Genomic DNA, 26,056 nt, shown 5'->3' with positions numbered 1-26,056 from the left:
CTTAGCTGGCTAGATGGGGGCATGTCTTTTAGCTGGCTAGATGGGGGCATGTCTCTTAGCTAGCTAGATTGGGGCATGTCTCTTAGCTGGCTAGGTGGGGGCAGGTCTCTTAGCTGGCTAGGTGGGGGGCAGGTCTCTTTGGTCTCGCCTGGAAGTGTCTCTGAGCTTACTATGGTAAGTGCTGGATATTTTTATTTTCTCTTTCGTTGATTGACAGACACAGCTCCATATTTTGTACCATAGGGTTATGCTGCCCTCTGCAGTAGTAGGAATAGGCAGACAATACAAAAGCTTTGCTATGTCCCCTGGGCCATCCTCAGCTTGCACAATCCCCCTCTCTGCTTAGAGATACTCTGTTCTTGTTTGCCTAGTTCAGGAGTAGGACCTAGTTTCCCTGCCGAGCCCCAGGTCCTGGCATTGTCTATTTTTTGAGGTTTGTTTTTGGATTTCTACCTGTTTTTTTCCTGTGGAGATCTTCTAGCAACTGCCGGGCTGAATGACAGGCTGGACAATTTGAAGTACCGATGGTCCCCTCAGTCTGGACAGTGAGCACTTTCAGACCATAGCTCCGCAGCATAGCATAGCCGCACTGGACAGGGCTGGCCCGCGAGTTAAATGTCTCACAAGGTCGCATACGACCTGGTCTCAGCCTGAGTCGCAGTGTTCGGGGCGAGGAGGTTCCTGTCTTGGGAGTGTTAGTTTTGTAAGTAAGGGCCCCCTCCTCTCCTTCCCTGGATGTGGTGTGGGGCGCGTGTACTCCCTGGGGTGGTCGGTCCCTCTGGGGTTCTCTGGTGGTAATTTGGCTGGTGCCCAGGCTGTGGTTGCCCCCTGGCCTTGGTTCCTGTGGGCATGCGCCGTCCCCCCGTCGCCATCAGTGGGCCTGCTATGGGGTGAGTGGCCTTTTTTGGGTCCCCTTGGGACAGCTGGGGGGCAGTTAGTTGGGTATCTGCTGGTTTGAGTACCACGCGGTCAGGGCAGGCTAAAAATGTATTCCACATCTTTGTGGCCTACTAGCTGGACCTTGTATGGGGTGGTCCCAGTTGTGGCAGCTGAAGCCGCCATTGTACCCCGGGGCATCGGTCTCCCCTCCGCTCCCCTGGCTGGTCGCAGGTTCCCTGTGGATCGCGCTCACGCGGCCAAAATTTAAGGCTGCCCCCTTCTGGTAGGGCGGCTCTGGGGAAGAACAGGGTCCCAGGCAGGTTAAGCTGCCATGGTACTGTGGGCATTCGCCTTTCCTAGTGGCACTGTTAGGGGTAGCCTGTCTGCGGGTCTCCTGGCTTAGTGAATGCGCCCCCCCCATGTCTTCTCTGTCTCATCAGATTCTGCATCTGGTTCGGTCGCTGCAGATGGAACCACCCTACGGGGTCCACATTTCCCTGACCGTCAGACAGTGAGGATGATTCCTCCATGGCTGCTGCATCACACAAAACAGCTCTGGTAGATGCACTAATTGCGTCAGTGCAGGAGCCATTTATGTTGGAGGATGCAGTTAAAGTTGCTGCGGACATATCTGTTCCGTTTGTCACCCACAAGCTGTCCCATGCGGTTATGGTGTTCTCTTATCCAGCTTATTTTGATAATTGTGTCTAGAAGTGCTGGGTGCGTCCAATACCACCCTTGATGGTCCCAAGACGCTTTGCTGTCCGGCATCCCTTTGAGAAGATGCTCCTGAGGAAGTGGGCGATCCCACTAGCGGTGGGTTCCCCTATTTCCAGATTGACTAAGGCAACCATGTTTCCGGTGATAGAATCCTCGGCTTTTAGGAATATGGCTGACGGGCGGCAGAATTTCTAAGGCCTTTACATGTTTACTATGGTTTGTGCCATATTGTGGCCTGTTTTGGCCTCCGCTCTGATGTTTCAGACACTGACAGTGTGGGCGTCACTTTTGCGTCTGGCCATAGGGGGCAGCCAATTTCCCCCAGCCTATGGCAAACTTGCGGATTGAATGGTCCAGGGTCTGCAGATTGTCTGTGATACATCTTTGGATGCTGTTCCCGTGAGTCTCTAAGCTATATGTCTCGGCAGTGGTGCTTGGGCGTATTTTGTGGCTGAAGTGTTGGTCTGCAGTTTAAACCTCCAAGAAGGCCCTGACTAAATTGCCTTTTTCAGGGCGAACGCCTGTTCGGGGCTAGCCTGGATGACATAATTTGAAGTTTAACTCTTCCTTCCACAGTCTGGGGAGGGAAGGTGCCTCGCTGGTGGCGTGGGACTTCCTTTTCTGTCCACAAGAAATTTTTCTGTTCCTCAGGGACTTCAGAAAAAGGTTCCAAGCCCCCTCAAAGCTTCTTTGGGAGGTTTTTTAGCAGCTTTGGTCTGGCAATCAGAGAGCAGGCTTCTCCAGACCTGCTAACAAGGCCCCTTCGGCATGAAGGACATGTCAGAACGTTTTTAGGGGTTTTACCCTTTCATGGTTCCCAGGAAGGAGGGCAAGTTTGCCCGACTCTGGGCCTTAAGGCCCTGAACCGTTTTGTGCAGGTGCAAAAATTCAGGATGGAGTCCTTTTTGGACAGTGGTGGCGTCCCTGCATCAAGGGGGTTCCCTGACTTCTTTGAACATTAAAGATGCCTATCTGCAAATTCCAATTTGCACCCGGCATCAGCGTTTCTTCCGCTTGGCTGTTAGACAGGAGCACTATCAGTTTGTGGCGTTGGCTTTTGGACTAGCCTCAGCTTCTCGGTTCTGCATGAAAGTGTTGGTCCCAGTCTTAGGGATGCTGCGTCAGTGGGGGATTGCTGTGCTGGGGTACCTGGACGACCTCATCTTGCAAGCAGAGTCTCTGTCGGCTCTGATGGCCAATGTGGAAATTACTCTCAAGATTTTACGGGAGATCGGGTGGCTTCTGAGTTTTCGGAAGTCTGCCCTGGTTCCGACCAGGAGGTTGTTGGATTATCTGGGTCTGACTCTGAATTCAGCTCTCGCCGGAGTGTTCCTTCCTCTGAAAAAGTTGCAGAAGTTGCACTCTGCGATTCAACTGTTGCTAGTCCACAAGTGGTCATCCCTTCGGGCGTGCATGCGAGTGTTGCACTTGATGTTCTGTTTGCACAGTTCTACATGAGACTCCTTCAAAAAGATTCTGTTGAAATGGGACAAGTGTCCCAAGTCACTGGACAATATAATTTTTCTGCATCGGGCGACAGAGTTCTCTGGTCTGGTGGCTGCGCTCCATGATCTTGCTACAGGGCAAGGCCTTTCTCCCTTTGTACTGGACAATGCCAGTCTGTCCGGGTGGGAAGGGTCCTGGGGCTGAACTTGGCCCAGGGCTGTTAGAGTCCAGAGTGCCCATCAATGTCTTGGAACTTCGAGCAATCAGGGTATGCCTCGGTCATTGGACGGAGCAGCTGCTGAGGCTCCCGGTGCGGATTCAGTCCTACAACGCCACGGCCATGGCTCATGTGAATTACCAGGGCTGTACAAAGTGTGTTAGCGGCCCTGGAGGCATTCTCCGGTGGGCAGAACGGTTCATTCTGGCCCTCTCCGTCGTGCATATTTATGCTGTGAAAAATTGGTAGACAGATTACCTCAGTCATCAGGCATTGGACCATGGGGAATGTGTTTCATCATGGATGTGGATGTGTTTCATCAGATTTGTCTGCAGTGGGGCACCCTTGAGGTGGATCTGTTGGTGCCTCAGCTCAACAGAAAGATGCCGAGGTTCGTGGCCAGGTCGCGAGATCCACTGGCAGACGCCACGGACGCTCTAGTGGCTCCATGGAGCTGGTACCATCTGATTTACACCTTTCCTCCGCTCCAGCTTCTTCTGCGATTCCTACACAGGATTGAGGCCAAAGGGATTCTGGTCATTCTGATGGCTCCGGACTGCAGGGTGTTGATCAGAAACTGGCTTTAAGCACCATGAAAGACCAAGTGTCTGCCTTTGCAGTGTTTTTTCAAAGACCTTTTGGCTTCCCATTCATTGGTGTATATTTACCTTCAAGGGGTTCGTCATTTTACTCTGCCTGTACGTTCTCTTCTGCCACCGTGGGATTTGAACCTGGTTCTGTCGGTTCTTCAAAAACCACCCTTTGAAAACATAAGGGAGCTCCCTTTACTTACGTTTTCACAAAAGGCTTTTTGGTGGTGATCACCTCTGCTCGTAGGGTGTCGGAGTTGTCTTGTTGTTCTCCCTATCTGGTGGTTCACAGGGACAAGGTGGTCCTGCGACAATGGCTGTCGTTCCTCCCCAAGGTTGTCTCAGTCTCTGATTTCCATTTGAATGAGGACAATGTGCTAACATGCAGAGATGTTTAGAGGCAGGTAAAAAAAATACCAGACACCCTTAACAGTAGTGATAAAAATGTCTAGTATGCACAAGGCCTTTAAGGCTATAACCCCCTCACACCTGCTCCCTTACATTTACCCTGTCTGCTATAATTTTGCTTGAATTGGAATCATTTTTTGCGATCAACCGCTCCTAGAAGACTCATGCCGGATATTGGAAGTCTCAACAGTTACCTAATGAGCTCAGTATTTAGTATACTGGTGATCTCTCTGCGAAGTTCATCTGTGTTCCAATTATTTTTTCATTGACCTTATTTGTGTGAACAGAGAATTCTGTTTTTCTTTTCTTTCGTTCAGACTGCTGACTAAATAAAAAAAAAAAAGCATGTAAGACCTGCTTATTTTTCAGATCTTATTACAGGCATAACTGTTTGTTTACCTGTTTGATTTGAGTTGCCCAATAAACCACATGTATTTTTATCTCTTTTAACATGTTTGCTTTTTCACTAAAATTGCTTTATGCGACAAAGAATTTTTCCCATATTACTGGGAGTCTCCAATGTAATTATGTGAGACTAAAAGGAAACGCTAATATCTGTTTAAAAGGTTTTCCAGGACAAACCTATAGCAAATTTTACTACAGTCCCTTTTTTGTTGTTTACTTTCCACTGTCACACTAAAGTAGGTTTTAAGTGTTTAAGCACATTGCATATCCAAATAGACAGAGCATAGCAATATTCAAGTTAGCCTGTTATAGTAATGGGTGGCGATGACCTACATGATTCCATAAAGCGATACCAGACTGGGGTGATATAATAATACTTGTTAGGATATAATTATGGAAACTGCCATTGTGGACCTCATTTTGAAGGTGCATCATCCAGGACTGGTATTCCTTTATTTACCTCACTGATTATTGAATTGCTGACCCAAAAAAAAACACTTTTTTTTTTTTTTTTCGAACACACACGATTAGTCCAAGTAATTGATTCATGGTACAGAAGGGTGAATAGGAACAGCTGTAAAACATGTTTTGTAAAAACAAAGTAAGCAGTGGCAGATCCTGTTTTTTTCCTGACAGGCTCCTATTTGACAGCAAATGTGTAATTTTTAACAGTAAAAGTACCAATATTAAAATTTGATTAAAAAATTTAATTCACTATAGAATGTTTTCTTATGTTTTCAGAAATCCCAAAATCATATTTGATCACTTTCATTTTCTTCTGGAGTGTCCAGAGCTGATGTCGAGATTTATGCACATAATAAAAGCCCAGGTGATTTTATTTAATTTGTACTTACTCTAATTTTGTAATTTTTTTTATTCTAGTGTTTGATTTACCAAAGATTGGTGATACTTGAATACTAATCTTCTTATTAAAATACAATTTGTTAACCTGCTTAAAGTTTAATCATTCCATTAATAGTGGAAATTACAAAAAACTAATATACCGGTATATTTCATAAATAGATGCCCGACATGGTAACAGGATTTGGATTCAAAAGTTTGGTGTATTTAGTTAATTCTTGAGGAGCATCAGCCCAAATAAATCATGCTTTTGAATGTTATCTCTTTTGCCAAGTCCCGTGAAGTGCACCTATTTTTTGAATATATTTGGGCATACTTCATATGGACTGCAGTGAGTGTTAGTTGGCTGTTTCTAATACAGTACATTTAAAATGATTGCCTTTTCAAGCAGTGTTTAGACATACTTTCACATTTTGCCAGGATATCCTCATCTGCTTTACTGCAAAAAGCATACCCTCCTTGAGCCCCGGTTCACACTTGTGCGTGTGCGGGGTTCGCATGTAATGTCGGAGCGCACTGCTCCGACATTACATGCGATCGGCTGAGCGGTGCGAGTTTAGCCATACAGTTTGTATGGCTAAATTCGCACCGCAGCCGCACCAAACACGCACAGGACCCTTTTTTCTAGCCGCATCAGGATCGGATCGCACAGCGGTTCACACTTGTGCGATCCGATCCTGTGCGAGCTGCAAGATCGCACTGCGATATGCGATCAAACTGGGGGTGTCGTTAAGATTACATTGACACCCCCAGCGTATCGCATATGGCAGTGGGAACTGCCGGGGGTGCGTGTGCGATGCGGGAACAGGCTGCGAATTCGCAGCCTTCCCGCATCGCATATATGTGAACCGAGCCTTAACCACTTTAGAAAACCCATAATACTATGTGTACACTGTGTCATTTGTAAAATAAATATTTATATACCGTAAATAGAAAAGGAATATGTGAATCTTTGATTAAAAAAAAAAACAAAAAACTTTTATAGTTTCCTTTTTAATTGCTCTTTCGTGGTTAAAAGAACAATTAGCTGTTTTGTGCTTTTTATCTTGCTTGTGCCCTGCAGCTTGCAGTTCTGAAATAACAATTCTATTCTATACAGTCCAAAGCTTTCCTGAAGTGGATGCTTGCAGGCACAAGTAAAATACAAAGAAAACCTAAGATGGAATTCAGCCTTTCTACAATGTTAGTTTATTAAAAATGGGCTTCTTTTGCACATTGTGGATGATTTTCTCTGCTTATCAAAGCAGGGCTTACAAATAATAGCTGCAAACTTTGCCAGTTTCTTCTGTAATTTCTTGCCCTCGGTTGGACACGAGAAATGTCCTTGTTGAAAACGAATAAATGTAAAGGAAATTCTCCCAGAATGTTGTCACTGCAACAAGTGTCCTCATTGGTAGATTTCCCCTCTGTTCTGTTCCAGTGATAGCTCAACCTTTTTTATATTTTCCTTCACTTTCAGATGCTGAAACAGTCGTCATTAAGATGAAAAAGAGGGGGTGAATCTCCCCAGTGGAGACAGACAGCAATGACATTTTGATAGGGAGGAAACTTAACCATTAGGCTTCGTTTACACTATGGCATTGTGGATCATGGGCGGAATCGCTGTAGATCACGGGACGCCCTTACAATCCCCATCATTTTCAATGGCACTGAAATTGTGGTGCAAATTATCCGTGATTTTCGCCCGACCAATCTTGGTAAAATCGATCAAACAGAATTGCGGTACACCTGTTGCCCAAAACAGGTGTACCTCGATTCTGTTTGCGCGATTTTACCTCGATTTGTCAATCAAAAACCGTGGCTAAACCGCTCTGCGATTTCAGTGCCATTGACAATAACAGGGATCGTAATTTGTGGTGCTATCTGGAACACCATAGTGTGAACGGAGCCTTATAGTTTCCTTTTTATAGCAATAATTAATTGACATTAACATGATTAAGGCAGCAGCTGTTGTGCTGTGCTTTTTATCTTGCTTGTGCTCAGTAGCTTGCAGTTCTAAAATTTTAAATTTCTATTCTATCTAGTCCAACATTATCACAAAGTGGATGCTTACGGGCACAAGTAAATTTTCTAAAGTGGAATGGCAGGCTTTCTACAGTTTTTTTGTTGGTTTACTGGAGATTGGCAACAACTAAAGATAAACATGTGGGATAAGCCATCAATTAGAGCTAGTATCTCTGCAAAACTCCTTCTTTTTTTTTTTTTATTTATTTAGAAAGATGTATCAAAAATGTACACACAGATTTTTTTTCTCACACCTCCCATATGTCCCACCCCCCTTTTTTAAAATCGGAACAATATTGTTCCATACAAATACTCCGTCTCAACTGCAAGCATAAAGCAGCTCTAATGTGTATTGCGCACGTACAGCGGTTATATACATACAGTTTCTTGAAATTACCTCTTGAAATTTTACATTTTGTCATGTTACTACCAAAAACGTAAATGTTTTTTATTGGGATTTCAATAAACTATAGTCAATACTTTGTAGAACCACCTTTCACTGCAAGTCTTTTTGGGTATGTCTCTACCAGGTTTGCACATCTAGAGAGTGAAATGTTTGCCATTCTTTTTTGCAAAATAACTTAAGCTCTGTCAGTTTAGATGGAGAGCATTTGTGAACAGCAATTTTCAAGTCTTGATACAGATTCCCAATTGGATTTAGGTCTGGACTTCGACTGGGCTATTCTAACACATGACTATGCTTTGATCTAAACCATTCCATTGTAGCTCTGGCTGTTTGTTTAGTCGTTGTCTTGCTGGAAGGTGAACCTTCGCCCCAGTCTCAAATCTTTTGCAGACTAACAGGTTTTCTTCTAAGAATGCCCTGTATTTCGCTCCATCCATCTTCCCATCAACTCTGACCAGCTTCCTTGTCCCTGCTGAAGAAAAGCATCCCCAACACATGATGCTGCCACCACCATGTTCCACGGTGGGGATGGTGTGTTCAGGGTGATGTGCAGTATTAGTTTTCTGCCACACATAGCGTTTTGCTTTTAAACCAAAAAGTTAAATTTTGGTCTCATCTGAGAAGAACACCTTCTGCCACATATTTGCTGTGTCCCCCACATGGCTTCTCGCAAACTGCAAACAGCATTTCTTATGGCTTTCTTTTAACAATGGCTTTCTTCTTGCCACTCTTCCATAAAGGTCAGATTTGTAGAGTGCATGGCGAATAGTTGTCCTGTGGACAGTTTCTCCCACCTGAGCTATGGATCTTTTCAGCTTCTCCAGAGGTACCATGGGCATCTTGGCTGCTTCTCTGATTAATGCTCTCCTTGCCCCGCCTGTCAGTTTATGTGGACTGCCATGTCTTGGTAGGTTTGCAGTTGTGCCATACTCTTTCAAATTTTTGATGGATTGAACCATGCTCCGTAGGATGTTCAAAGCTTGGGATATTTTTTTATTAACTAACCCTGCTTTAAATTTCTCCACATCTTTATCCCTTACCTGTCTGGTGTGTTCCCTGGCCTTCATTAAGCTGTTTGTTCACTAAGGTTCTCTAACAAACCTCTGAGGGTTTTACAGAATAGCTGTATTTATACTTAGATTAAATTACACTATTTACTAATTAGGTGACCTCTGAAGGCAATTGGTTCTACTAAATTTTAGTTTAGGTAACAGAGTAAAGAGGGCTGAATACAAATGCATGCCACACTTTTTAGATATTTATTTGTAAAACATTTTTAAACCATTTATTATATTTCTTCCACTTCACAATTGTGTGTCACTTTTGTGTTGGTCTATCACATAAAATCCCAGTAAAATACATTTACGTTTTTGGTTGTAACATGACAATGTGAAAATTTCTAGGGGTATGAATTATTTTTCAAGGCACTGTATATACAGATAACTGACTACTTTAATACAGTAAATGGTCAATTGAACAAAGGGTAAATCCCTAGTTAGTCAGCAAAAGTGGAAAGCTGTCATTTGTTAGGTAAGCTAGCCAATGTAAGCCATACAAAACAATGTAAGATGTACATAAGCAAGGCCAGTCCGCAATAAGAGGCACACTGCTGATTGATAAGCAGCCACTACAGTCTTTCTTACAGACTCAGAGAAAATCTAGTCTCAACTGCACATAGGGGATTAAATAAGGAACTTCAGCTTCTCATGGCAGTCACACAGCTACAAGCAGCGCTGACAGTTCAATGCATGTTGATGTCAGTTGCTGTGTTGGCTGTGCAGCAGATCTACATATGGGTTTGTGAGTCCAGCGTGAGGTGGTCTACAACTATACTATTGAATAAGGTCTTCGGATGCCGACTGAAGTTCTGGTACAGTTACAGATAGGCTCAGGCTGGACTTGCATCCTTGAAAGGAGCAAAGGGGCTTTGGATGTGGGTGGGGCATCAAAATGTGAGGCCAATGTATTTTTTTTCATTAATAGGACTTTATCAGAATGATGATGTGCCTCTTTTGCTTTGCCGTTTATATTTTGCTCCATGCTTATTAAAGCAGGCCTTACATATAATGGCTGCATGTTTGCTGACGTTTTTTCGTGGCATTCCTTGGCTTATGGTGGTGACTGGAAATGTCCCTGTTTTTTAAAAAAAGCTAAAACTAATAGGGAAATTCTCTCAGACATGTGGTCATTGGAACGGGGGTCTCCATTGGAAGATATCTCCTCTGTTCTGTTCCAGTGACATCTCAGCCTTTTGGGTTTTCATTTTCTGATGAAGAGACAGTGGTCACTAGGACAAATAAGAGTGTGAATCTCTCCATTGGGGACACGGGCATCCATAAAAATCTGGTGGGGTTAAAACCTTTTTATATGCACTATTTAAACTAAAACATAGTTTTTACTTTAGATACTTTTAATTTTAAAATGCACAAAACCAAAAGATGATACAAGCAAATGGGAAAGAGGTCACCACTTGGCTCAGCCCAGCAAGCTTTGTTAGTTTGAGATGGTCATGTGAGTTTTATGATAATTTTTTATGCCTTGACACATTTTCACAAGTGTAACACTTGTAAATCGGCTACTTTAAATAGAAAAAGGACAAACTGAAATGTTTTTCATAGTGTTACCTGAAGACCTAGTCTTGATGTTTAGAACAGCTCCTAACTTTAAAGTGGAGATAAAGTATTAAGAGATGCTGACCTCCTCCCCTTCACCCAGCAGCGCTGACATCTCCTTAACTTCTTCTGGGTGGCTGGGTCTTCAGCTTCTTGATTGCATAGCTGGGAATGGCACATGTGTTTGTATAATACAAACATATATGCTATTCAAAATTTAGGCTTTGGGCTGATGAGCATAGATAAACAAGCACATCATTAGAGACTGCCATTCTATACTGTGATTCACTTTAGTTTGTGCAGGACAGCCTCTATGCATTAAGTACACCTACAAGTCAGGTTGACAACACAACACTGTTCTTTGATGATAGGCATGCGTGTTTTGGTTTTATGCATTTATTACTTGTGCAGGAGCATCTCTATTTACCATGAAGGTGACAGCCATCTTGCCCAAACTGACATTGATCACTGCTGGATGATTTGTTGGGTTTCATCATGGCACCATAAGCACTGCATAAATGCAATTCCTTTAAACCTGCCATCCTGAATTGGATCACATTTAAAGTGGTTGTGAATCCTAAGATGTGCACGGGAGTCTTGGCTGCCCCATGTCTCCCTCTCCTCATTGGCTGAGACACAGCCAGTGAGCCAATGAGGAGAGAGCAGGGGGTGGGGCCAAGCCACGGCTCTGTATCTTATGGACGCATATAGCAGGACTCAGAAGCGAGCATGCACCAGTGCCCCCCATAGCAAGCAGCTTGCTGTTTGGGGCATTGGTCAAGGGGGAGGAGCCAGAAGTGCCGGCAGGGCACCGGAGAAGAAGAGGATCAGGTCTCCTCTGTGCAAAACCACTGCACAGAACAGTCAAGAGCGCCGGTGGGGGACCCACGACAAAGAGGATAAGCACTATTTTGTGCAAAACCACTGCACAGAACAGGTAAGTATAACATGTTTTTTTTTTTTTTTTTCAAACCTTTTAGAATCACTTCAAAATGCAAAACATAGAGGGCTGTATTATTTTTTTCATAATGATATTTTTGTATATTTTATATTCAAAATATACACAAGATGCAATCTTCTTTTGCTCGGAAGAATATAATTTGAATAGTTCATTGCAGGGCAGTAAACCTGGGATCTATAATTTAGTTAAATACATCCTTATTTTTCTTTTTTGTATTACAGCCTTTCAAAGAACGTTGCGAGTGGTTTTATGAACATCTACATGCTGGGCAACCAGATTCTGATATGGTTCATAGACCTGTAAATGAGAATGACATATTGCTAGTTCATAGAGGTATGAACCATAAAACTACTTGTTTAATCCAGAGATTTTGTTATAACAAGAATGCAATTAATTTTTTACATATTTAGATTCTCTTTTTAGGAGCAGTTGTGAAGTGGTGTTTAAATCAAACTGTGAAAAACTTAAGCAAGGTATTGCTGTGCGTTTCCATGGAGAAGAAGGAATGGTATGTCCAAATTTGTCATACGTTCATGGTTCGTGTTGATGTGTATGTAAAAATGTATTGAATAATGCAGTTAACGCAGTAGTAAACATTGCGTTTTATCTTGTACCCACAGGTAAGCCTATAATGAGACTTGCCTGTGAGTACAGTAATTATCTCCTAGACATGTGTAGTAGCTGGTGACCTCACTGGCGCATGCACACTGTGCTCTCAATGGCATGCGGTCCATTGAGAGAACTGTGCTGCGGGCTTGTCTGTCAGCAATAACAGCGTGCCGTTGGAGGAATTTGGTGCATATTAACACATTGACGTAAGCGTGGGGGGAGGGGAAGTAGTTTTTGTGTTTTTTTTTTTTTTTTTTTTTTTTTCTTTTTTTTAACTGCAGTTTACTACCGCTTTAAGGTATTGGGTGGAACACAAATTGTACGAAACGAGTATTTTAAAAATCCCATACATTTTATTTGATTTATTCCCTGTGAATTTTTTATTTCACTCTTTCAGGTATATCCAGTATTGTAGCACCTTTTCTAACACTGTACTAAAATTCTGATGTAAGCACCATCTAAAGCCTTGCATAATCAGTCTGTGATCTGAAATTCCACTGCTCCATTCAACAAAAGTCCCTAAACCCTTATGGAAGAGAAAGCATTCATTTGGAACTAAGGAATAGCAGCTTTAAGGCATTTTGGGCATATTTAATGCATGGGTTATCCTAAAGCCTAGAAATTAGTGAGCTTCTAGGACACAATAAGCAATGTTTCAAGATGACAGGGGACATGCTGTCAGCTATTAGTGCCTTGTTTCAGACACTCAGCTTGTTTTTAGCAGGTTTTGCGTGTAACTGTGGTGTATTTTAAAGGGAACATAGAAGGTTGCATATTTTTAAAACAGTGAAATTTACTAAACATTCAAGGTAATTCTTCCTGATCAATGTGTTTTTATATGCAGTGAATGATTCACCACCACTAAATATCTGGTGGTTGTTACATTCACTGTTTCATAAATATGCTTGATAGACTTTTCAATGTTGAGTAAATCTATAAAAAAAAGGGCATTATAAATATCATTTCTCATAATTTTTGTATGGGGAGGCAGCCAGATTTGCATTGCTAAACATGCAGTGTTTGTATGTCTCTGCTTCTTCCTACAGTGCAATTGTACATATTTTACATTTCCTTAAGAGCACTTCTTATGTAAGTGATTAATTTTCTCAATCAGTGTTGAGATGAGAGGAAAATTGGAACTACAAACAAAAACATTTTCCTCTATCGTTCATCGACAGACGCAGCACCATCCAGTCAGAGACTATAGGGTTATGCTCCGCCTATAGTCTCTGACTGGGTGGAGCTGTGCCTGTCATTGAACTTCAGAGAAACGGATTTTACGGTAAGTTCTAACAAAAATCCAGTTTTTTGTAGTTTAATTTAATTTTAAAGCCCAATTCTGGCCATTATTTTTTTTTTTAGCGTTTGATATAATAGGGATTTGGTAATTTTTCCATCACTTCCTCTCTCTGTGACACTCATACAATAAGTTACAATAGTCACCTGGTCAGGAATGTACAAACAGCAATAGAACATTGTCAGCAATTTGAACTCTTACTTTACTAAAATGTGTTTTTTTTCCCCCATTGGAAAGGTTCCCAATAATTCCTGCCCTGACAGAAAGTTAGAGTGAATCTTCATGATAGGGGCACAAACAGCAATAGATAACAAACAAAGATGCGCTGGGAACTTTTACACCTGCAAGTGTAGCCAGATGAATGAAACTTTGAAAACTTCAACAAAGCCCAGTAGCTTGTGTGAGGCAGCTCCCACACAGCAAGGCTTCCCTCAAAAACTGGATAAAAGAGTCCAAGATCCTTTTTTTATTTATGTATTTTATTTTTTTTTTTTTTTAACAACTAAAATTAAAAAAAACAAAAAACATCCAGCATGGTTCAGGGGCAACACCAACATAATGAAGAAAAATTATATCAAAATAGGCATATTAGTAGGCACCACAAAATATAGAAGAACCCATAACAAATTTGTCCGATGAACTTCAGTCGTCTCAATGAAATTTGTGAATGTTTAAAGATACAAGTGATATACATAGTAAAGCAAGTTGACATATAAGCATAAATTAAGTTGCGTCAAAAAGAAAACTTGCAAAAAATGACTGAAAAATTTGGTGGCTAAATTAGAAAGAATTGACTACTAGAACAAGTACTAAAAAGTTCTAAAACGCACTAAGCCTTTGTACACATTGCATGCGGCTTTAAAATTGTGCAACTTCATCTGAAATCGCACAATTTTAAAGCCGCATGTCAGTGCGACTTCAGGTGTGACTTGGAAGACAGCTTCATGCACAGATGTCAATGCAAGTCGACACCCGAAATCGCCAAAAGTAGTGCAGGAAATATTTTTTCAAATCGACGCTGCACTGCAAAGTCGGCATCGCACCAATTTGTGCAACCCAAATCACATGTCAAATCGCATACCAAGTCACTCCGGTGTGAACGGGGGCTTAGAGACCAAGATGTTGAAATAAAACTATTAAATGCTGACATTAATGCTAATAAGTCTAAACTGCTGAACTGTGACAAAATGCTTTCCTGGAATAGATGCAACAAAACTAAAAACCAAACTGCTGATTAACTACTGAAAGTGTTGATAACAGAAGCCAAATTGGTGTATTAAGACCAATTGGCTACTTGAATAAATAATTGAAAAAGCCTGATTTTTCATTACCTTTTTGCACAAAGTGGGAATCAGGCCCAAAGAAAGCCATACGTTTTACAGGGCTTTTGCTTGTTGGTATGTCCTATAGTATTTTTCTGATTTCAATGAATCAGAAGGCGTTTGTTTTGTTTTCTTTTTTTGTTTATTTTTTTCAATCCCTTTTTAAATGATTATTTTATTGCATTTATATTTTATGTATTTTATCAGCTGAAATTAACTCACAATGAAGAACAAGTATGAATAATCTAGTCTTTTTCTTTTGTTGGTAAAAGTTTTATAGTTTGCATATTAGATAAGGTATGTGTAAAATGGCAACCTGACTTAAAAGTGGGTCCTTGCATTTCATTCAGGCTGTCATTTTACAGACTATTTAATTAGGTGTAGTGTATACATAATTTATTGAAATCTATAACCCAAATAAAAAAAGGTCAAATCAAATGTGATCAGTGGATCATAAGTAATCATACATGTCATTTTCACTGAATTACGTGTAGCCTTTTACGTTGAAGAGTTTGGGATTTTGACAGCAATCACAGCAGAATCTAAATGCACTATCTGATTAATTTCCCCTTTATTAGTGATTATTTTACAATTGTTCTATACATTTTTTATCCTAGGGACAAGGAGTTGTGCGAGAATGGTTTGACATATTGTCTTCTGAAATTATCAATCCTGATTATGCCCTTTTCACACAATCAGCAGATGGTAGGTAATCAAAAGCTATTAAAAAAAAAAAGTAAAAGTAAAAATCACTCTGGAGATACACATGCATACGATGCTTTTTTCTAGTCCACCTTTGCACCTCGAACAATGGAGAAAATGTTCTGAACATTACATTTAGATATCTACTGAAATTCTGAATCATCCTAGTCTGCTATATTTTAATGTAATTATATGTTTATGTGTTTAGTTCTCTTGTGTTGGCAGGGCTTGCTAGCATGCAGCATGCATTGATTCTATTCCAAGGCTTTTGTGAAACGTGTATGATACTGTTCGTTTTTTACAATCTTTAGGGGGATTCTAAAGGTCATTTTAAACCTCATCACTATGTAATGCGTATTTGGTTGTGAACTGTATCGAACAAAATATTTTTTAACGCCACCCACAAAAGTGGTTGTAAACCTTAGACATGAAATATGAACAAAGCATAACCCTCTATAGTGTGTATTTGTCTCCGTTAAAAGCACTAAGTTTAATTTCCGCCCGCTGACTAGTTCCTCTGCTCTCGGCATGAATCACTTTTGACAAGTTTTCCTGACACCAAGAGAAAAATGGTGACAGGGGAGGGAGCTCCAGCAGATTGACAGCCTTTAGCTCTGTCTCTGTGTGCTGTGTGAAAGGGGGTGTGTCTCTTCCATCCAATCAGCTCTGAGCTCTCCTTGTAACTTCAACTCCCCCCTGACCCTTTTTTTCTGAGCTTTCAGACACATCTATGTGGGAGGATTTGTTTAATCTCTGTGTATCACCTAGGTATAGTCCCTTCACTGGGTATATGTAAGGGTTTACAAGCTCTTTAAAGATTCAGATGTGAATGAAGTATCTACTATACAGCTTGAGGGCTTGTTTACTAAAATTGTAGTGAGGACAGGTTTTCTTTACCGTGGAATGAGCCACCATGGGTTTTGCAAGAGCACTTGCAAAAATGTGCAAAAGTATGCTGGCCCTTCTCCAGCTACGAAAGGTCCACGCTTCCTTTTGCCACTCCAATGTTCTCTTCTCTGCAGCTTCTTCCAGGCCAAGTGTTTTCTTTCTTCAGCCATTGAACAGCCAGTGATGGTGTAACTCCTATGCAAGCGCACTTGGCGTTACATAATCCAGGCAATCAGTACAGATGCTAGGGGTTTACTGTGCACTGCAAAATATAGCTAGTAGATGAAATGTGGCAGAAGAATCATACAGTCTTCTGACAAAACGCTTACTACCTTTTTTTATATATTTATTTTTTTTTTTTTTGGATTTTGTTTTACGATCATTTGTGGTCCTGAAGAAAACTGTTTGCTGCAAAGAAGAATGGTGAAGAATATAGTTAGTTTTGGTTTATGAAGTGATAAGGTTACATATCAGCTTTCCAAAGTATACTTATCTCCTGTACCATAAATGTTGTATTTCAATGTTCGCATTGCAGTTTAGTGAGATGGAAATTACACTTTCAGTGGTGTTCTGAGAAACTGAAGATAAATCAGAGAAGGAAAGCTACAGAGAGACAGCTGGAAAAAGAAATTGCTGCTTTACCAGGGCGGCAAATGTCACATTTTATTTTACTGTTTGTGTGCAGTGTCCTAACCTTTTTCAATGTTCGTAGCTGTATCTGTTACACCTAACTTTCCCACAACCTAACTTCCTAATGCTATCCTAATAACTTGCAGACACTATTGTAGATTAGGGAAAACTTGAGCAGATCTTAGAACTAACGTTTCAAAGATGTTCTAATATTTCCACCAATTTAAACCCTAAACAGTATTCACCTACCTCCACGCTTCCCTTTTCCTGTTTGTACTACTAAATGAACCACTTAAGGACCAAGCCTATTCCTGACACACGTCGTTTACAAGTTAAAATCAGTAATTCTCTTTCGTTCATTGATGGACACAGCTCCTGATTCTTATTAACCATTGGGTTATAAATGCCCCCCTACAGGAGTAGGATACTAGACAGGAAAAAGCTTGACTATGCCTATGGGCAGTTCCAGGTGGTATACATTCACTCCTCAGCTATAGGTACTCAGTTTTTTCTGCCTAGTTAGGAGTAAGGACCTAGTTCTTTGCTGGGATCTCTGGTCAAGGCAATTTTTTTTTCTTTTTGAATGAATTTTTTTTCCTATCTTTTGTTATTTTGTTCCTGTGAGAATCTACAATCAATTGCTGGACTGGGCGATGGACTGGATAATGTAGATCCAGAGGGCCCCCCCAGTCTGGCCAGTGAGCAGACCTCAACTCAGCGCTAATTTTGCCACAACATGGGGGCTGGCCTGCGAATTAAACGTCTCGTAAGGACGCATATGACCTTGTTGGGCTGGGGGAGCGGATAGTTTAGCATCCATGGATATGTGCCTCGCACAGCCGGATCCAGCCAAAAATTTAGGCCGCGACTTTGTGACCTACTAGTCGGAAACTGTGAAATGGCCCCTGTTAGGGTGGCTAAAGCCACTGCCTCCCGTTTGGGCATCCGCCTCCCCTCCGCTGCCCCTGGGTGGTCAGCTCCGCCGTGGCTCGCGTCCAAGCGGCTGGCCGCCCATAAAAATTTAGGCTGCGGCCTTGTAGGCCATGCGGCTGAGTCGGGTGCCTCCATTGGGGGGCAGCCCCTGTGCGTTTAGCTGAAGCCCTCACTCTTCCTTTGGGCATCTGCCAGGCTGGGATCCGTGCACTTTTGACTGGGCCAGGGCTCCACAAAAATTTAGGCTGTGGCTTGCGACCTGCTAGGCCATGTGGTCAGCTTGGCACCTCTCTTGGAAGGGGTGGCGCTGTGGGGGCACTTAATTTTTTAATGACAACCTTGGCACTAATATTGTGTAGGGCACCTGCCCCTTTTAGCGCTGCGGGACCATCAGGATACCCTGCCTGCGCGTGCGCGCCATGGGCTATTATGGACTCGGAGGGCGACCCCCCCCCCTGTTTTTTTTGCGGGGTCCAGTAAGTGGTAAATTCGTGGGTCCTTGGTTGGCGTCCCGTTTGTGGGATTGCAGTTGTCACCCTCCTCTGATTGTTATGTTTTTCAGGTTAGCTTCGTATATAGCAACCCTACTGGGTCTGTGCCACGCACCCTGAGTGCTCAGATAGTGAGCACGATTCCTCTGCTCCTCTAGCCGCCCATGAAAAGGTGCTGGTGGATGCACTGTTTGTGTCAGTGTGTGACACTTTAAAAAAGGAGGTTGCGGCTGATGCTGCGTCGGAGGCGCCGGTCCCTTTTGGCATCCACAGGCCCTCCAAAGTGGCAAGGGTGTCCCCTTTTCCGCTTACTTTTACAACATTGTCACAAAACAGTGGGGTTGTCCAAAAACGCAGTGGTTCCTAAGCGCTTTTTGCTTGCAGTGTCCTTATGAGGATTAACTGTGTTAAAGGTGGACGGTACCACCTGTAGTGGCCTCCTCAATTTTCCAGGTTAAATAAAGCTACCTTCATTCCGGTTGAGGAGTCCCCGGGCCTTTAAATATCCAGCTGATAAAGGGGTGGAGGCTCTAGCCCACCATATGTTCGCTGTGGCTGGTTCGGCATTTATTTATTGTTTACTATTGCCCTGGTTGAGCAAGGTCTGACTGAGTGGGCTAAACGTTTACGCCGGGACCTGGAGGGAAAACCGCTTCCCCTGTCTTGCGGAGCTGGTGGATCAGTTGGTCCGAGGGCTACAGTTTGTCTGTGATGCCTCTTTGGATGCGGCTCCTTTGATTTCTAGGCTGTCTGCATCAGCAGTTCTCCTTCTGCGTATTATCTGGCTGTAATACTGGTCTGCAGACCAGACTTCTAAGAAGGTCTTATCTGATCTCCCCCTTGTAGGTGATTTCCTGTTGAGAGCTTCCTTGGATGACATCGTTAAGGGTCTCACGAGAGGAAGAGTACTCTTCTTCCGCAGGCTACCAAAGGCAAGGAGCCCTGCCATAGACGTTTGTCATTCTCTGTTGCTCATAAGCATTTTTTTTGGCCCTCAGGGTCTCAAGACAAGGGATCAAAAGTCAGGGCCTCCACCGGAGGTTCCAAGAGGACCTGGTCTGGCAAGCCACGAGCGGGCTCTTCCAGACCTGCGAACAATGCTGCCTCTGCATGAAGGGGCGCCCTTACCCGTATCTGGGGTGGGGGACGTCTTTGCTGGTTTCTAGATTCATGGACCTGCCTGGTACAGGACACGTGGGTCCACAAAGTTATTCGGTCAGTCTACGAGATTGAGTTCAGGCTGATCTTCCAGAAAGGTTCTTCCCTTTCAACCTGCATTTGTCCCCAGATTACTTACAAGACTTGTTCCTTCAACGGGTGATTGTTCCGGTTCCGATTTCGGAATGTTTTCAGTTTTTTTTTTTTTTTTTACTCAAACCTCATTACAGTTCCCAGGAAGGAAGGCAAGGTACGTCCAATTCTGGACGTTAAGGCGCTAAACTGCTTGTGCGAGTATAGAATTTCCACATGGAGTCCATTCACACGGTAGTGGCATACCTATGTCAGTTGGATTTCTTCTCTCTTCTATCGACATGAAGGATGCCTACCTGCACATTCTAATATGTGCCGGTCACCAACGCTTCCTCCATTTTGCTGTGGACGAGAAGCATTATCGATTTGAGGGGTGGACTTTTGGTCTCGCCTCTGCTCCTTGGGTCTTTACAAAAGTGTTGGCCCCAGTGCTGGCATTGTTTGAGTCAGTGGGTGATCGCGGTACTGGGGGTACCTGGACGATCTTCTTTTGCGAGCAGAGTCTCCGACTGCTCTGATGGACAACTGGAGATTCGGTTGCATTATGAGTCCGCTTTGGTTCTATTCCCAAAAACTGGGCTATCCGGGTCTGACTCTGGACTCGGCCTCGGCCAACGTGTTTTTCTCTGGAAAAACTCCAGACATTGCAGGAGGCAATTCAGCTTCTGTTGTCTAGCAGACGGTCATCCCTCCGGGCTTGCATGCGGGTGCTGGGCCTGATGGTGTCCACCCTCGAGGCAGCAAGTTTGCACAATTCCACACAAGATCTCTGCTGTTCCATTTCAGGACAAGGATCCACGGTCTCTAGAGGTGGCTTTATTCTCTAGCACTTCGACAAGGAAAATCCTTTCTCCCCCTGTACTAGATGATTGTCACCACAGATGCCAGCCTGTCTGGGTGGGGAGGCATCCTCAGCACAGATGTGCTTAGGGAGTCTGAACTTTGGCAGTTACCAGTTTAGAGTTATAGAGGAGATCTTTTGCTGGAATTATTGCTCACCCTCTGGCGGTTGTGGTGATACCTTACGTGTGATTTTGAACACCATTTTACATTCGCGGGTGCAACTTACGTATGCGGTTTCTTTGGTAGGTGAGCTCACGGCGACGGGGGCGCTTTAAAAAAATAAATAAATAAATTTTTGCTAATTTATTTTTAACACTTAAAAAAAAAAAACGAAAAACATCTGATCGCTTACTGTCGACATCCCTTGTGACAGTAATAGGCAGTGACAGGTACTCTTTGTGGAGGGATCTGGGGTCTAAAAGACCCCAGACCCCTCCACTGCACTTCAAAGTATTCAAAACACCGAAATTGGCACTTTTGAATACTGACACTTTTTTTAAATCGTCGCCGCTGGCAGTCGAGTAAACTGGAAGTGACGCTGTGATGTCGCTTCAGGGTTACATGATCGGAGACCCGATCAAAGCCTAATTTGGCTTTGTTCGGGATTCTAACCAGCCGGCAGGTGTGCTGGCTGGTTGCTGGGGTCTCCTCTGGCTTGCTGGGATAACGGCCAAGTGGCTGCTGAGCCGCATCGGTTGTTATCTCCAGAAAGCCGACCGCCGGCTCTAAAGACTAAATGGCATCGAGGTGATGCCTTTTAGCTGCCGGCATCACCCATGTAAAACCACTTCTTCAAGCCAGCGTACAGGTACATCGGTTTGCGAGAAGTGGTTAAAGGTGCACATTACATTTCTTTAACTATTTTAGGCTGATTAGATGATGATTCTTCCTGCAGAAATTTTTAATGGACCTTTTGAGCAAGACTTGTGTATCCTGTTTTTTATCTTGGCAAAACTTCTATAGGTTGCTGAACCTTTTAATGTAATTTGCATATTGATGTTCTGGTTTAAAACTATATATATATATAATATAAACTGTTTTTCATTTTTTCAACAGGAACAACGTTCCAGCCAAATAGTAACTCCTCAGTGAATCCAGACCACCTGAACTACTTCAGATTTGCTGGCGAAATACTGGGGCTTGCACTTTATCATAGGCAACTGGTCAACATTTACTTCACCAGGTCATTTTACAAGCACATCCTTGGTATGAATATAAAGAATGTGGACAGATGGATTGTTTTACTTTTTGTTATTTAAGATAATCATTGAGGTTGAAATACTAAAACTGGCGAGTGCAAAATCTGGTGCAGCTCTGCATAGAAACCAATCCGCAGTGTTTTTTTCTTTTTGTCAAAGCTTAAGTGAACAAGTTGAAGTTTAGAAGCTGATTGGAAAGTGCAAAATCTAGTTTAGCTGTGCATGGAAGCCAGTTTTAGTAAATCAACCCCACTGTTACAAAAATGTATTCTAGTGAAATCAGTGAGGGCAAAGCATAAAAATCGTTATTTTTATTTATTTTTTTTTTTTATTTCACATGTCAATCAAGCAGTCCAACAAAAGTGACCATGGCAAGCTTTGGCAGTGTTCTAGTTTGTTCCAACCATTGTCACTTTTGCTTTTTTTTGTGAATGTAGAGAAATATGCAAATAAAAGCACATGAAATAAAATTAAAAAAGACTGTTTTCTAAAATGATATAAGGCTCCATGCACACTAGCTTTTTTTATAAGCTCAAAAAATGCTATATAAATATGCTGGATGAAAAACGCTGATAATAGCGTTTTTGTCCTGGCTTTTAGTAGCTTTTAAAAGCTTTTAGGAGCATTAGAGATTTATTAGCGTTTTTACAGTACATGAAGAAAGAAGAAACGCTCGAAAAAAGAAATCGGTTGGGAGAATTTTAGTAGCTTTTTTTACTGCCAAGAAAAGCTCTGCAAGAAACATATTTTTTTTTTCTGCTCCTAAATGCTGAAGCTTGAGAAATGCATGCATGGACACATAGGATACCACTATTAGCTTCTAGAAAGAAAATCACTATGGTCTGTGGCACCATGAATGATAAGCCTCCATCCCTAAATAAATATATATATAAAAACGAAAACATTGGTCACGGGACTATAAATTAGGCTAGTCACTTTCAATAGGAATACATGATTACAAATTTATTGCATGATATCAGAATTCTTCTTGACAATTTAAAAATACCAACAAAAAAGGATATATTGAGCTAAACCATAGTAAGTAGTCATAATTAACATTGTAAATTCATTAAACATTGTTGATGTTTATATACATGAAATGTTTACAAATACTTGACTTTAGCAGATGGATATACATAAATGTAAAATTCATAGCGATCCACAAATTTTTTGACATTCTGTAACTCGTACGCGTTTTGTGGATTGATCTCCACTTCCTCAGGAGTAGATGCAAAAAATTATCTAAAGATAAAATTATCTAGATGATAAAAAAAATTATACCAGAGTAGTATCCTGTTTAGAAAAAAATAACTCCCAATGAAAGGGGGAATAATGGGGCAGTAAGCCCTAGTACTTGCCAGAGGGCCTCTATGGACGTTCTCCTGTGATCGCACTTCCTGCGCATCCCCTGCAGCATGTATCGGCAGGGATCAGTGTCCTTCGAACACAGCTGATTTACAGATGGGGGTAAAGAGCCAATCATAGCGGCTCTTTACCATGTGACCAGCTGTGTCCAATCAAAGCTGATCAGTGTAAACGGTATTTGCCGGTTATCGGCATCCTTGCCTCACGCTGATGATAACTGGCAAATCCAGACAGGGGACATCTACACTTATAATCAGGGCACTGATATGTCAGTGTCCTAATTATCTGTGCAAGCCCCAACAGTGCCCACAAGTGCTGCCAATCGTTGCCTATCAGTGCCACATAGTGCAGGCTGTCAGTGCAGCCCTATCAGCACACCTCAATAAAGGAGAAAAATTACTTTAGAAAACTTTATAACAAATTAAAACTTAAAAAAAACAAAAAACTTCTGGTCTATTTTCATTTATTTAGCAAAAAATAAAAAACACAGTGGTGATTAAATACCCCCAAAGGGAAAGATCGATCTGTCTCAAAAAAAATGATACAGGTTTTGTTTGGGCACAGTGTTGCATGAACCACCATTTTCCTGTTGTATAATAAAATAGGGGGACAGCCTTACACTCTTATTATTCACCCACCACACAACCATCTTCCCTGTTTTCCATGAACACACAATTGTCATTCAAAGTGTGACCACGCTAAAATCTGAAAATTGGCCTGGGCAGGAAGGGGTTGAAAGTACCCAGTACGCAAGTGGTAAAAAAAATAAATAAATTGCAGTTTGATAACTGTTTAGGGTTTATACTGTAAATGCAGCAGCAGCATTTAGTATCTGTACTCATTATATGAATTCCATTATTATACTCTTTGCAGCTTTGATCAGGTAGCATATAACAAATAACAACAATGGTCAGGAATAGCAGTGTTTTGACATATATTCTTACCCTGCTTGTTCATGCACAGTTGGTAGCCATTATTCTTTATAGCATAGCATGGTGGAATACTGCTGATCATGCTGCAAGCTGCAAACACTACCTGAGCTTTGGCAGACTAGAGAAATAAAGTTAATCATGTCTGAGTTGTTTTACAGTTTTATGAGGATGGCAAGGAGTTAAGTTAATGAGTTTTTGTTTGCAAGTGCATTTGTCTGGGACGGGTTCATTTAACAATCTTTGGTGAATCAAGTCCTAACTGATAATGTCCCTTGAGCAGTGGTTACTCAGCAAGTGTTTCTTTAACCACAACATACATCATATTTCATACATTGAAAGAGTGATTTGTGGGCACCAGAAATGCATGACAAATATTTAAAATTCTATATAAACTCTTAACAATTTAAAGTTATAAACTGGTACAACTTTAAATAGCTAGAATAGGAAGTGTAATATTGTTTTTTATTTTAGGGCCAGCTTCATAAAATGTATGTTTTGGAGTTCTCAAGTTCTTTTAGATCAAGGTGCTGCAGTGCACTTCTGCTCCTGAAGATGGCAGCTTAATGCAAGAGATGCCTGAATGAGTAAATTGGATGAAAAGAACTCTTTTCCTAAATATCTGCATGCTTTAATACTGCAGGTATCCCAGTAAATTATCAGGACGTGGCCTCCATTGACCCAGAATACGCAAAGAACTTGCAGTGGATTTTAGATAATGATATTAGTGACCTGGGACTGGAACTGACTTTCTCCGTGGAGACCGATGTGTTCGGAGCTATGGAAGAAGTGCCCTTAAAACCAGGAGGGGCCAGCATACTTGTTACACAGGAGAACAAGGTGAGTGATGAGATCAATGTCAAGATGTGCTTGTAAACTGTCTCTGGAAAGATACACTTCACGCTCTGATGTGAGCCAGAAAAGACAGCATTTACTCCACAGGGGTACGGTATCTGTGTAGGAAATCCAATCGTTTTGAGTCTCTGCACTGCCATTATTCTGTGACATTACTAATCCATCATATTATTAACAGCGCTAAACTGTTTCATTCAGTGACATCCGTGTGCAGGAACTTTAGTTTGTGAGCAGGTTAGGTGTAGTCTGATAATAGCTATAGCTGTAGTGCTCATATTTCACAATAAATGAAGGGCACAAAGACTCTCTGTTTCTGTATATTGCCTAGCAGTGCACTTCATGGTTTAAAAATGTCATGTTCTGAATTCTGGGTATCTTTGCAATGTCATTTTGGGAAGCACAGCTTCCAATATTAATATTTCCTTTTAATCAGCAGCCTGTTATCCCTACAGCACACAGCGGCTGAAATTTATGACAGCTTCCTCATTTGTTAGCCGCGTTTAGCAGAAATCATATGCATTGCGTGTGCCGTTGCTCTTATCCATCATTTGTCACAAAGTGTCAGAGCAGAAAAATGTTTAGATTCGGGTCCCTGACACAGTTTTAATTATGAACATCCATTTTACTATGACAAATACACAGATGTACTTCACATAGCAGATCAGCCTTATGTTTCTGGGAACATTACTATGCTGATTTTTCTGGGGGGCAAATGTGTATATATAGAATAATTATAAATGACTGAAGTGTTGCTTGATCTGTGTGCGTGTAAAAAAAATAAATATATATATATATATATATATATATATTGCTTGATCTGTGTGCGTGTAACAAAAAAAAAAAAATATATATATATAATAAATGTTTATGTGTATATATATATATTTATTTATATACTTTTTTTTTTTTTTTTTCCGTGTGCCTGTGTCAGTAATTAGCTGTCATAAACTTTGTCATATATAAGACATTGGTTACGTTAAGGAAAATTTAGGCTGTCGTCTAGTAAGATAGAGTGATAATTGCATTGTCTGACACAGATTAAAGAAATTCTGCCAGTTACAGGTCAGGCCAGAGTTGTTCTGGGAAGAAGAATGTAATGAATATTTAACAAACCACACACACACACAATCATTTCACCAAGCGGAACACGCAGGAATGATGGTAAGACATAGCTGCTTTTTTTTAAAGGGTGCAGAGCTTTCCTGCAAACCATGCCAAGCTGAAGAAATGACA

General features: G+C 41.8%; 1 protein-coding gene across 2 annotated transcripts in view; it reads left to right on the top strand.

The window, feature by feature from the left end:
• The window catches only part of HACE1 (HECT domain and ankyrin repeat containing E3 ubiquitin protein ligase 1), a 205,960-nt gene that overhangs the window by 91,735 nt on the left and 88,169 nt on the right, over window positions 1-26,056 (top strand). For both annotated transcript variants that reach the window (XM_082250000.1, XM_082249999.1), the window contains exons 14-19: window positions 5,407-5,494; window positions 11,731-11,842; window positions 11,920-12,017; window positions 15,355-15,442; window positions 21,532-21,681; window positions 24,612-24,808. In XM_082250000.1, the coding sequence (XP_082106126.1) occupies window positions 5,407-5,494; window positions 11,731-11,842; window positions 11,920-12,017; window positions 15,355-15,442; window positions 21,532-21,681; window positions 24,612-24,808 (733 nt within the window). The remainder of the gene's footprint in view (window positions 1-5,406; window positions 5,495-11,730; window positions 11,843-11,919; window positions 12,018-15,354; window positions 15,443-21,531; window positions 21,682-24,611; window positions 24,809-26,056) is intronic.

Source organism: Pelophylax lessonae (assembly GCF_965119305.1).
Source record: "Pelophylax lessonae genome assembly, chromosome: 3".
In the NCBI taxonomy this organism is placed as follows: domain Eukaryota; kingdom Metazoa; phylum Chordata; class Amphibia; order Anura; family Ranidae; genus Pelophylax; species Pelophylax lessonae.
Note: the sequence above shows the minus strand (reverse complement) of the source record. Positions and strands in the feature narration are given on the sequence as shown.